General features: G+C 30.6%; 2 protein-coding genes and 2 long non-coding RNA genes across 4 annotated transcripts; all 4 read left to right on the top strand.

Moving 5' to 3' along the window:
• Positions 1 to 2,575: 2,575 nt before the first annotated feature.
• Positions 2,576 to 4,438, top strand: LOC136269914 (uncharacterized). Its single transcript, XR_010707537.1, has 5 exons — positions 2,576 to 2,862; positions 3,137 to 3,256; positions 3,710 to 3,838; positions 4,086 to 4,192; positions 4,332 to 4,438. It is a non-coding gene; the product is annotated as an uncharacterized lncRNA (long non-coding RNA).
• A 257-nt stretch (positions 4,439 to 4,695) lies between these two features.
• On the top strand, positions 4,696 to 6,054 carry LOC136269912 (uncharacterized). The gene is made up of 4 exons (XR_010707535.1): positions 4,696 to 5,001; positions 5,145 to 5,232; positions 5,846 to 5,910; positions 6,017 to 6,054. It is a non-coding gene; the product is annotated as an uncharacterized lncRNA (long non-coding RNA).
• Positions 6,055 to 6,119: 65 nt separating this feature from the next.
• LOC105334356 (receptor-type tyrosine-protein phosphatase mu-like) lies at positions 6,120 to 9,507 on the top strand. The gene is made up of 8 exons (XM_066085829.1): positions 6,120 to 6,242; positions 6,354 to 6,482; positions 6,705 to 6,853; positions 7,898 to 8,033; positions 8,333 to 8,479; positions 8,903 to 8,990; positions 9,097 to 9,170; positions 9,277 to 9,507. The coding sequence occupies exons 1-8, from the start codon at positions 6,180 to 6,182 to the stop codon at positions 9,505 to 9,507; spliced, it is 1,017 nt and encodes a 338-aa protein (XP_065941901.1). The 5' UTR covers positions 6,120 to 6,179.
• A 6-nt stretch (positions 9,508 to 9,513) lies between these two features.
• On the top strand, positions 9,514 to 13,775 carry LOC136269911 (receptor-type tyrosine-protein phosphatase C-like). Its single transcript, XM_066065780.1, has 4 exons — positions 9,514 to 9,618; positions 9,715 to 9,860; positions 11,959 to 12,094; positions 12,613 to 13,775. The coding sequence occupies exons 1-4, from the start codon at positions 9,520 to 9,522 to the stop codon at positions 12,691 to 12,693; spliced, it is 462 nt and encodes a 153-aa protein (XP_065921852.1). The 5' UTR covers positions 9,514 to 9,519; the 3' UTR covers positions 12,694 to 13,775.
• The last annotated feature ends 212 nt before the right edge of the window (positions 13,776 to 13,987 follow it).

Here is a 13,987-nt window from a genome sequence, read left to right as displayed (position 1 = left end):
ATATGTTAAACACAATTGGTACTTGAAGATTACCAATTTGTTTTTTTTTTCTCAATCAAGCTTCGCTGATTTAATATGAACAAAAAATCCTTTAAAATTTCCGGAAATCATCTGGATTTGTCGGATTTTACAATTTTGCGCATGCGCATTACATTCACGCTAAATCACAGAAATAAATATCTTCATTTTATGTTTCTTTAATAGCGAGCGCAGCTCTACCGGCAAGGCGTGTGTGAATAGAAAATTCGGACTATAGTTGCACATTCATTCAACGGATTTTTTTGGCGTCAGTAAATCGGACCAGTAATGCATCGTTTTAATCGTCCCAGTAGTTCCCTGTAATCATGGCAATTTTTATCACTTCACACTCTCACGAGAATCAGCAAGACAAATTTAGACAGTAAAAACAATAACGATGTAAGCGACAACAGTCAATGTTACCTCTAAAGTTCACCTCCGTACACTTTCAATCAAAAATAATCGTGTGACGTCACAAACGTTTACACATTGATCCGATATATTTTTTCGGAGTCAGTAAATTTTGACCCACAATTCATATCACATTTGCATGGATTAACTCAAAAACGATAATACAAATGCGTGTAAATTTTCATTGGAAATTTGCTATATATTCTATTCATCAAAGAAAATACGGGAGATACCTCTAACTCAGTGCATTTAATATGAAAAATACCGAGAGTTGCGAATTTCAACATGGTTTGTAATGAATAAATTGACTGTTATTTTCAATACAGTTTCATTAATTTTCTCCAAACTCGTTTCTTAGCGATTCTGCAATTTTTTGCTACATTACGGGTATATGGGTAGCATTTTAACTGTGATGAATGCCTGTCTCGAGACACAGTTTAATTATTCAACTAAGCAGAATGTAGTGAAACTAATTTATAGCATTGTTGAAGGCTTAAAGCTTGGTTATCTTTTACCCTCAGCGTTGGCAACACACTTAGAAACGGGTAACGCAACGAATTGTTACATGCGCGTAAATTATGCGCGTACGGTTCGCCGTAGAATTCACGTCATTTCTATATAAAAGCAGTAAAGAATTCTCTAAAATTAAGACATTCAGTATAATAAAATAAACAGTGCCTGTTTGGGAGGATAACGGTTAAAATTGACAACCCTCGAAAACCATTGTCAAACTCCGTTTTGCGTCGGTTGACATTGATTTCCGCGGGGTGTCAATTTCAACTGTTACCCTCCCAAACAGGCATTATTTCTATAGTGTCGATGTATCTATTTCGTAAATGTCGCACGGGTCACAATCTAGTATATTATTATATGAATATAATGGGAATTCGAAACAAGATTTCAATTATAAAGGACAAAGGTTGGTATATGACCAAAAAATTGTTGCGTTTGAAAAAAACCGGATAATAATCATTTTTATGAAGAAAAAAAGACTAAAACTTTTTCACATTACAGTCATTTCATGCATATCTTTTACAAATTTATGCTATGCTATGGTATGCGATTTTAATGATATGCTATGAGATTTGTACGCTATGCTATGAGATTTGTATGCTATGCTATAAGAAATTGAAATGAAGGGCTTAATGATATGGTATGCTATGCTATGATATGGTATGCTATGAGATTTGATCAAAAACGCCTCCATACACAAAAAAGTTCCACACATTTCGAAGTAAAATAATAAGAAGCCAAAGTTTACCACAAATCTATTATGTAAATATTTATTTTTTCAAATAAAAACATTTAAAACCGAGTTAAAAGAATGTTGTATGCTATGCTATGGTATGCTATGGTATGATATGACGAATGCGATTCTATGAGATTGTATGCTATGGTATGAGATTCCAATGCTATGCTATGAGATTTCAATGCTATGCTATGATATTTCAATGCTATGGTGTATGTTGATAAAGATATGCTTGAACCGACTGTACAAGTAATAAAACTCAAAATGTATTTTCAAAAAAGGGAGAGAGAGAGAATAAAAAAGTCCCGTGGTTTAATTATTCCAGTCACAATAGGCAATGCAAGTAATAATTTTGAAAAGACAGACTGCAGGTAAAGCCTAAAAAAAATAAATTTTATATGTGCCAAAAGCGTAAGTCCATTATTTGATGTGTATTTTGATATCCCATTCAAATTACCTGTAATAAACTACATAAGTTTTCTTGCTTTCTTATTTTTCACCAGGAAGATATACACAGTATATGCTCATTTATTTGTTACAGAAGATGACATAGGATATATACTGGCAAGCCAATCTTATGATTGCCTACAGGGAAATATATAAATTAATTTTGATAAGGACCTATTATAGTAGGTCCATTTTCTTCCCCTTTTTCAACTTATAATCAAATTTCAATATAAATTATATATTTCATCCGCTTAACCATATGATTAGACGTACCTTTATAGGAGATGTGCATTTGTGTCATTGAGCCATGTATAAAAAATATATACTATTGACAACTTGTTGTTTAAATTTTAAGACACACAAATATAGAAGATGCAAATGGGCATTACGAACTTCCTGAAGTTGTATAGAAGGAGGAAATACAAAATGTAAATGTAAATTTATAAACATATTATTTTTCCTAATTATACATAACTTGTACAAATTTATTGAATTAAAAAACAAACAAACGAATTATCCAAACAAGTGTTATAAGGGCAGATTGGGTTTTTTCTAATTTTGTTGTCGTTTTACATACGTCGGTCGCCTTTTTCTGTATTCTATTTTCGAGTTGATACGAGCAACAATAACTAGTATATTTTTGCTCGTCGTATTTCTGATTGAGATTATGAGGCATTGTTTATTCGCCATTTTCATGGTTCAAATTGTGGTATACACAGATCAACTCCCTGTCTCGGGTAAGTTTAACATTTATCGGTCAGTAGCGGATTTGTCAAAAATGACTATAGCTTTTTTTTGTTTTGTTTTTTATTTCATAAAAGATTATATCTATGAATATTGAAGAAGTAGAGAGTTTTCAGAGTTGTAATGATTATGATGTACGTGGAAAATTTTACACAGCATTCTTGTTTTTCAAAAGCATACATGTAATACTAGATTTAAAAATACAGATCATAGTAAATACGATTATGAGTTTCAATCGACTAAATTTTTGTGCATTTTTTTCAATAGGAAATAATTCATTATTCCCTTCAAACTATACGGTAAACTGTACGAAATGGGGATTTGATCTCAATACTTGTCCCTGTCTGAGATGCGTTTCAGGATACATTGGCTTAAGTTGTAGTCATGGTATGTTTTCCATTATCTTTGCTGATTTAATTGTATCAAAGCTTGCTCAAATTAATCGAAAGTCGGTGACTGATGTCTTATTTTTCTTAACGAAAATGGTAAGTATTGTTTAAAGAGGTTATGCTTTATAAATAGGTCATATTTTATTGTTTGAATTATTTTTATTTATAATATGGTGTTGCATTCTTGCATTTATAATATATTATATTGCAACTCTACCAAAAGGGGTAACTTTTGCATTCAACACATTAGAGCGGGTGCATTTATTTTTTATAATTGCTTTGTCTTTTTTTCAATTTTGAGTGAGTGGTTCTGTAATAAACACTTACACACCTATACTAAATGTACGAAACTAAAGCTAGACTTACTTGAAAGAAGTTAACATAATTCATTGATCCGTTTTATTCTATTTGTTTTTTCATTGTAGATTTTATCATTTTTTTTAATATTTAGACAAAAGATGTGAAGTAAGCTACAATGACAACTGTAGTAACACTGATGTTGAAACTTTGTGTCTCTCTGTCAACGAGTCATGCTTTACCGAATGTTCTTCCGGATATCAGGGACCTTTCTACAATATATGTAAATAATATTTGTATCTAAAAAAATTCAATGTTTTCATCTAATATTTTACAAAGGAATAGTTATTTTTTCTCAATAATCATCGATGCATGGCGTTAATCATGGACTGTCCCGGTATATTTTTGCCGCATATTATCTTACATTATACGATATTTATAAATGCATCTTGGTTCAGACGATGTTCATTAAATAGCATGGCAATATCTAAAGATTTCCCCTTTAAAACGCTTTCATTCATTCATCTTAGCGTGCCATGACCTATTTTATGGACTCAACTGCACAAACCAATTCAAAAAAAGTTACGTCAATTATCTCAGGGACAATCTGGCCAGTAAATTTGACATTGATTATCAGGTAATGTATATATATACAACGTATACCAGATTTAAAAATATACATACGCGAATTAAGCTCTTAAATCAAATGCACTGCAATTGTTACACTCTTTTCAATGCTACTGTTCATATTTTTATATAATCGTATTTCGTATCAGCCATACAACATAACAAACCAGCTGCCAGCGATATACGTCATAGGAGGATATATTGCAGTTATCGTTACACCACTCCTAATTATTGGTTTCCTCGGTATTTGTACATGGTATTAACGACTTACTTTGACTTAATATTGATGGGTACCTTTAGATTTCATATAAGTTGACTGATCGTTTTAAATGTTATTCACATAGTTCTAGATCTCGAGGTTTGACGAAGGGCGAAGATAGTGAGAGAGAAATTGAACATACGAACACAGTTTCAATTAACCAAAATGGTAAGCATAATGCAAGCTTCAAATTTAATGACACGGGTCAGAAGAGGAGAGTACAAAAATTTTAGATATTTTTTCCTTTAGCAGTTCCCCCTATCCTGGTTCCACCAAAGTATTCAAACGTGTATCAGAATGTAAACATAGAATTTAACCAAGGTCCATTAAGTACAACGACGGCAACTATAGAAAACCAGGATAACACACCATTGGACGTGGATCCTGACATTTCAAACGAGGAGGATGTTGACATCGATGACAAAATACATGACGAAAACCCTTATGAAAATTTACCTGCGAGTAACAAGCGAATTCCTGACATCCCTCTGAGAAACTTGGAAAACGAAATTCTAGAAAAATCGAAGGAAGAAAATGATGGCTTTAAGAAAGAATATGCAGTGGGTATCAAATGTGCTTAACAATTAATAAGAGTTCATATATACGAACGTCACAAAATATACGATTTTTATTCATCAATATGAAAAGATTGTTTTCGATTCTAAAATTAGATATCTTTGTTATATTCACCATAATTTTCCAGACACTACAATACGGAGAGAGGTACCCTTGTGAAGTAGGAAAACTTCCAGAAAACCTGTCTAAAAATCGATTCAAATATATATTTCCATGTAAGTACCGGCTTAAAAAGGTAGGTTTTGTTAAAGCTCGACATACACAATAAATATAATGTAACGAATGAGCAATTAACACAAGGGTCGAATATAAAAAAAAAAGCATAACAATTTTATAGATTACATCGGTACTCATGATTGTGGTAAATAGTTTAAATAACAGTAATCGACTCTATGTATTTTCCAGAATTTAACATACAGAAAAAAAATTTCTGGGGTCAATACATATATATTTGCCCTGATTAAAGTAAATTGACCGTGAATGAAATATGTGCTAGATAATCTCATATCTTGTCCTTGAAAATGTATGGATCAGTTCTAAAATGCTTTGATTGTTTTTTTAATTTTAAAACTTTTTAAAGTAAATTACCAATTACAATGTGATAAATTACCAATTACAATGTCAAAAATAGTGCGATTAAAAAATTACGATCCTTAGTAATTGAAGCGGTAACAATTAATAAGTTTATTTCATCCTTTCATCAACTACACAATTACAATAATTGTTTTTAAAATTTCATTTATATTCCATAAGCATAAGAATTACTGTTGTTTTAATATGTTGTATCCATCACGACTACGTGTTTTCTTTTAAATGAAAATTATTTAGACGACCATTCAAGAGTGATATTGGCAAACAGATCTCGGGACTATATAAACGCTAATTATATTGATGTAAGTATGCAATCATTGTTCGATAGAATTCTGTTTGACTTTTTTATAAACATTAAGTGTCAAAACAGAATTAAATGCTATCCCTTATGTCATAATTATCTTTAAGGGTCTCAAGAAGAAAAATCAGTACATTGCGTGTCAAGGTTAGTAGATTTCATTTAGTATTGCTTTATTAAGAACACAAAGAGAAATAATGTTATTGTTCTTCTATTTTTCCCCCTTTTATTCAAACAGGACCTACACCTAACACACTTGTGGATTTTTGGTCGATGGTTTGGAAAGAAAGAGTAGACCAGATTGTAATGTTAACAAATCTTAAGGAAGGAACAAGGGTAAACTGTGCTATTTTTCCTGATTACAGAAATACAATTATGATAAGAACTACCATATTGCATAAATCTTCTTTTGAAAGTGTCAAATCTTGTCTTTCATTTATTTGATAGACGAAGTGTGACCAATATTGGCCAAATTTAGAAACATCAATGACTTTGGGCGAAAACAGTGTACAAACATTAGACGAAAAACAATATGCAAACTATGTAATTCGCAAAATGAAATTGACGAACCAAAAGGTAAAATAGTCTAATCATTAATAAAATGTAACATCAAAAACTTTGCAATTAAAAATTGTTTTTGTTATAGTAATATGTTTAAAGTTGTTATGGCATGATTTGAATAATACATTAAAATATATGATGTTCAACTCTTTTTAAAAAGTTGATTTTTGAATAATAATGTTTTTCTTCTAATTATCTAAAATATTTATTTTGTAATGAAACCTGTTTAATTCTCAGCTTAAATGCAGTAAAATAATAATCCAGTACCATTACACTGCTTGGCCGGATCACAGTACACCGTATCCACTCTGTCTTTTACTTTTCCACGATCACGTGATGAGATCAAAATGTAAAAGTCAAGATGGCCCCACACTGGTTCATTGCAGGTATATATATATATATATATATATATATATATATATATATATATATATATATATATATATATATATATATATATAAACGATATTGTAATATAACATCATTTGTTCTTTGACTGAAATAAGTAAAACTTATTTACTTGTATAAAGCGTTTATTAGCCTACTATTGCTCCACACTAACATCTAAAAACAGGTTTCTAGTGTTAATTCATGTAGATCTCTTTTATTTTTGAAAATTGAGGTAGGGCTTAATAAATAGCCATGTCGTCTTAAGGAAGAAAAAATCAAACACACATATCACACGTTTGGTGTACCATTATTCTTTTTTTTATGTTTCAATGACCAAGTAATGTCCACAAAAGTCCTCAAAACAAAATCATGATTTCATAAAAATGCTCCTTTATATTTGGTAGAATTCCTCATTATTTAATGTCGTATTATCGTATCTTGATTTATTTTGTTTAAAAATAATTCACTGAATGTGAGCATACAAGTATTACATTCATAGCATGCTTCAAATTTATAAATTGCATTGACACGAATAATTTTTGTAGCATGAATATAATATTATTACATATATAATTAAGTAATATTATTGGTTTATTATCAGTTTTTTCAGATTTTTTTTAACATTCTTATTAAACAAACATAATGCACAAAAACCTGCATTTAAATGGTGATTTTCTTCTTATACAGAATTTAGGGGAAAAAATGTAATATTTTTTAACCGAACGTTATTAATCACCAGAATTCCTCTCTCTAATGTTAAATGACATTTATCCAAATAATAAAACAAAATTTTATCCATCTACTAATTGGAAAAGAGATGCACTATTTAACAATTTTGTACATTTGTCCTTATAACTTTTCTTTTAAGTTAGCCTAATATATATTTGGCGACTGGCTAGATAAACAAAATAATGTCAGACAATTCGCAATTAATCAGGTAACGTGATGATGATAAATGAGTATCAACATACAATTTTTATGATCATACTGAACGTGTTTGCATGGCCTTTAATATGAAATTTGTTTATTGTTATATCTAGTGCTGGGATTGGCAGAACAGGTACATACATAGCAATAGATGTACTTTTCGAAGCTGGAAAAATAGAAAATAAAATCAATATCGCAGAATTTGTCAAGAAAATGAGAAGAAACAGGATGAATATGGTTCAAACATATGTGAGTCTTATTTTGTTATGTTATCACTCTTTTTTTTCTGTATGGTGGGAGTTGGTGTGGTGTTTTTTATTTCTTTTTAAAATCTTTTTGTTGCTTTTTTTTTTTGGGGGGGGGGGGTGATGTTTGCATTTGTTTTGTTTTTATTTTATATGATTTTTTGATGGGTAGGGTGGAGTGGAATTTGTCAAGTAATTTATAATAAATACAATCTAGTCTACTGAGAAACAAGTTTTTATTCAGTTTGAGAGAATTGGTACTATTTATATCAAAATCATAATACAGTACAATTTTATCACCAGGAACAATACAAGACTATATTTCTGACGCTCAATGACATGTTTAAAGCACCAGCTGCGGCGCTAAATACCATGGCACTTCTTAAAAAACTAAAGCCGTCAAGTAATAGAACAACTGCGAGTGAATCTCCACTAAGAAAAGAGTTTCAGGTAATTTGACCTGTATCCAAATGTGAGGTATATTCATTGAATGTATGTACATGTCTGTAGCACAAACAAGGACGTCTATTATCTTAATATTTCTTCCCAAACTATGTTTAAAAAAACTTGGTTAGATTAGTAGCCATTGAAACTGTTCTGGAATTTTTTTATATTTTGAATGATGAAATGCCCATTAATTTACAAAACTCAGAGAAAGCAAATCTGCAATTCGGTCATCTGAAAGGTGAATGGCAAAAAGATAAAAGGTGACTAAATGACATACGTTTGCCATTTTATCATCATTCCAGAAATTTCAGTTAACATTCAGTTGACCGAATTGCATATTTTATATTTGTGAGATTTTATTAGAATGTCAATAATTTCTATTTTTTTAATCTCATTAAATCGAGTATTTTTTGTTCTCTATATCAGAAACTTCAGGCCATTCGACCCCGTTATACAGAAGCAGATTACACGATGGCATCAGAATGTGGGGATTTCTCATCATCTATTCGCCCCCGTAAGTAATTTGATATGTTATCCAAACGTGTCCAACCATGTGAAAATTTCTAATATAAATAACATATTTTTTAAGGAATTCAAATAAAATGATTTCAATGTTGTAGTTGATAAATACATCCTGTACCTGATGCCAACTTTCCCGGAACGAGGAAACTACATTAATGCCATAACCATCCCTGTAAGTTTCACGATATATTTCAATGTGTTTCTATTGGTTTCAGTTATTTAACTTCTACTGTATCTCCCACTATAATCTTAAATTGGTGTGGGGTTATTTTTTTTAGTCTACGACCAAACAGTTTGCGTTCATCATCACTAAGTACCCACAACCGGAGACCGTCGTAGACTTCCTACGGCTGATAACTGATTATGACTCTGAAGTTGTTGTCTGCATGGAACCTCTCAGCAGTATTGAATCAGTACGATTTTCATTATTTAAAAGAAAGTCCAATGGAATTGCTAATGAATTATTGAAGTTGATTAATAAAAGTCGTATATTTGTTTTTAAATTTTAGGCAAATTATTGGATGCCATCCTCATTAAAACCTTTGTCAGTTTCTCCTTTTACACTAAATGTAGAACAACATCAGGACTCAGAAATAAGGATTTGTAAAATAAATATTTCGGTAAGAGATGTGAGTTTATGTACACAGTAAAATATCTCTATTCTTATATATGGATATGAGTGGAATTTTACGCATTTATTCTTCCACTTTGCTTAGAAAAGCGACGAGACATGGGCTGTCAATATGGCAGATCCGACCAGCCTTCTGACGTTGGACAATTCAGAAACAGTTGCCAAATTCCTTGCCCTTGTGTCGTTTGTCCAAAAGACGGAAACAAAGAATCCGATTATCGTTATCAGCAGGTATTGATTATATTACAAGTGGCATAGTTATAATTAAACCTAGAAATTTTCATTTTACATTTCTATTTCCTTAATTGATATAATTATAATGCACAAACATGTGATTTGTACAGGCTGTACATAAATGTTTTCTTATAAAACACATTTACAATGCCAAGACGGGACACAAAAATTCCAGGGGATAGTAAATGTGTACCTTTTTTAATTACTTACTATATTATGCCATTATAAAGAGGTCTTTTAAACTTAATCGTTTATTATATCGTCATTTGAGAGATACATTCATGTCAAAGAGAAAAAGACATGAATCAGAACCAGCTGGCTATGTGGCAACGCATTTTAAAAAATTATGCACTTATAAAAAAATTTACAAATACCGTTAAATTTTAGACAAAATCATCGCAATTTGAACTTTTTTTAAAAGTGTGTTAAATTTTGGACAAGGTTAACCCACTTTGAAATAATTTTTCAAAGTGCGTTATGAAGGTACATCGACATATTTTAGTATCGAGACACTTAACACACTTTGAAAAACATATGTACAAATCACAAATTCTGGAATTAAATTCTTGATTTGTTGATAGTATGATAATTTGTTAACATTTATAAATCTTATTGGCCGTCTTTAAAAACGGGGATAGAAATGGGGGTGGGGGTTAACCAAAGGTACAGGTCAATTACCAGTACTTCATTTCATTGATTACAGGAGAAAGGTCCCCTACCCCTCTTTTTTCCTTCTAAAACTAAAATAATATTCAGTAACTAAGAGGAAATGTATAAAATCAGAAAAAAGAAATACCCTTTGTTGTTAATTAAGTACATGTATACTGATATTGAAAAAAGAAACGAGCTGCTCAAACAATAATTTCTCTAACGGTATGTTAAAAAAATCTATAGCTGTTTCAACATAAACTCTCTTTTGAAATTCTAATCAAATTAATCACATCATTATAAAAAATACATGTACGTTGACAAACATTAAATTATTATAAACTTAAAAATAAGCATTAGGGTGTGAGGGTTTTTTTTTTTCTCGCGCTGATCCTCTAAAAGATCATATTGTTTATGATATCATAACTAAGTATCCTTTTCTCACATTATGCTTGTTTATGAGCACATGCAATTGAAGACAGTAAAAATATAATTTTACGTTATCTCCATTATAAATAAACAAATTAAACAGTTTTCGTTTCTGGCACAGCACAATGCACAATGTACCAGATAATGAGTTTGCTGCATACACAAAAAAGAAAAAGAAAAAACATTTGCTAAGCGATGCAGTTTATGTCATATTTGGATAATTCAAATCTCCCAAGCTGTTCTATCTGTAAATTGTCAAACTCCTTAAGCTTATGAGGAAAGGGGAAATTTCTAATCTAGAAACTGTTTATCAAGTTAGCTGAGAATGCAGTGGGTTCTTTCTAAAATATATCCCACTAAGCTACACAAGATTAAAACAATTATTTATTGTATCTAAAATTATATATTATCTCGACTTATTTTTTTCAAAGTCCGTTAATATCGACGATATAAACGCACTTTGAATTTTTTTTCAAAGTGCGTTGACTTGGTCCAAAAATTAACGCACTTTGAATTTTTTTTTTAAAAGTGTGTAATCTTTCAAAGTGCGTTGTAACATAGCTAAGTATGACAAAGGCAGACGTATTAAGTTCGTCCTCACTTAAGTTAAAGATTTCATGTTTACGTCCTTTTTTCACCAAAATTACAGATTTTTTGTCGAGAGTCTTATACAAATTTTAGAATCTTATCAAACGTATGAAATATTCATGACATTTTTATGATAATCAAAATCTTCTGTGTTGGTTCATTGTCATGTGGAGAAGGCTTGTGTCGTGTTTGTATTTGCATAAATCGTTACAATACCACTTAAGGGCGTACTATTTCAAAAATTAAAATCTTCATTTTACCAGCCTCACATCACCATAAAACATTGTTATATGCATAATATATTTATAATAAATAATAGTCTCATGTAACAAAAGAAAAACAATCAGTATGTTTTCTATTCTATTCCGTAATTTTCAATATAAACAAAATAAACCATTTCCTTAATAATAGAATGTTATTTCCTTGTAAGGGATGGAGCTGCTCTGTGTGGAGTGTTCTGTGCTGTATACAACATGATACAACAACTGACAATGGACGAGGAGATAGACGTGTTCTCTGTGGTCAGACTACTACAAACTCGACGTCCGGAGCTGTGCTCAACCTTGGTAACGTTTATGTGGTTTAAAAATACACTAATAGATCGACTTCAGATTAAAGTTAAAACTAAGGCTTAGATGAGTGACATTGTATAAACTAAACTTTATCTACAATTCATATTAAATACTTTACACTTCTATTTCGTAAATGTATTAACTTCAATCCGAGAAAGTTAGTAGATAGAAATATCAGGTTTTCTTACTCAGATTTGATGTCAATTATATCAACAGCCCATAACTAAAGACAACTATTTGCCAGTGGGTAAATAAATAAACAATTCATTTTTACTTTTACAAAGGTTGAATAAAAAAAATACATAAAATAAACTAAATTGTCCAATATTTTAATAACCACAAATGCAGGTACATACCCAAACAATACAAATTATCGTTTTTTAAAAAAAAAATTTACATGAAAGAAATACAAATACAATACGGTGCGCATATAATAGGCAAGTATAATATTGTAATACTACATCAATAATTATACAATGTATTAAAGAAGGTGTTTATCTTATTCTTATTAGGAAGAATACACACTGATCCACGACATCTTGATGAGTTTTATTCGCTCGCGATTGGGAGAACACATCTACTACAATCAATGAATACACACCATGGAGTTCTATGACGATGGCTTTTAAGTGAAAAGATTTGAAACAAACTATCCAAAGTCGATCTACTCTATATGGATAAACTTAATATCTGATCGGAGACCTGCGTTTGATTTCAAACACCATTTGAGAAATTAGACAAAAAATACCTTTTGCGACTCGTGATCAGCCAAATCATCGCTGCACAAGGAGTGTTTTCTAAAAAGTTGATTTATTTTTTTTCGTGTAACAATTTCTGCACTTTGTTTGCACTTATTTTTTTTAACGAATTTGTTTTTTTATGATTTACATTGCATATGATTTGCATTGCTGTGTCATTTGTTTTTTTTCTGTAGAAAAGTTTATGTGAGTCATATTTTTACCTTAGGATTATAAGATATTTTATAATAACTTAAACGATTTCTCCAAAACTGAAACCCGTATTTTGTTTTGTAACACAATTATTATTTTTATATGAGCAGATACCTATGTGAAGTTGTTTCATAACCTGTATTTGTTCCTAAAACTTTTATCTCTGTTGTTTCTATTTTTATTACGTATGTCATTTTTGTGTAATTCTCAGCGATGTACTACAAATCATATTACAATTTAAGTATATTTAAATGGTTAAAAAAAATTGCCGCATTAAACAGTTTTATTCAATCGTATGCTTGTTTTAAAAACCTCTGTGTAAATCAAAAGATTCCAATTCATTCCATCAAATCGACTTTTTATTAGTCCAAACCTAATTGGTACAAGGCAGAAATGAAAAGTCTTTATCAATTTTGAATCTTCAAGATGATACAGGTCACCGCATTAAAAATTATCTTTGTCATTTTCATTGTCAACTGAGCGTAGAGTCACAATACACACGAAGAGTTTTTTTTTTCGTAATGAATTGTTTTAACAAATGTAAGTGCAAATAGCCTATGCCACAAGGAATTCTCATAATAAAAAACTAAAGAAATATTTTAAAAGTTTTATGAGCGTTCATTTGACTGGTCATTGACTGCTTCCGTTATTGATTTTACCACTACACTGTGAAATGGAAATCATGGATTTGAAATTGAAAACGTTATTTTTGTTATTGAAATTTCAAAGCAGTATTTGTTCGCATGCTGTTTTTGTTTTGTTTTGTTGTTGTTGTTGTTGTTTTTTTTTTTTGGGGGGGGGGGGGCAGATAACCCGTGTTCGATTTCAAGGAATTTCATATCATGTTTCCCCTTTTCAGTTAATTTTTGAAACAGTGTATGATTTTCTTTTCCGCTTTAATTTTTGATAACTTGCATAAATATCGCGTTCTTCCCAC

The sequence above is a fragment of the Magallana gigas genome, chromosome 1 (genome assembly GCF_963853765.1).
Source record: "Magallana gigas chromosome 1, xbMagGiga1.1, whole genome shotgun sequence".
Lineage (NCBI taxonomy): Eukaryota > Metazoa > Mollusca > Bivalvia > Ostreida > Ostreidae > Magallana > Magallana gigas.
Note: the sequence above shows the minus strand (reverse complement) of the source record. Positions and strands in the feature narration are given on the sequence as shown.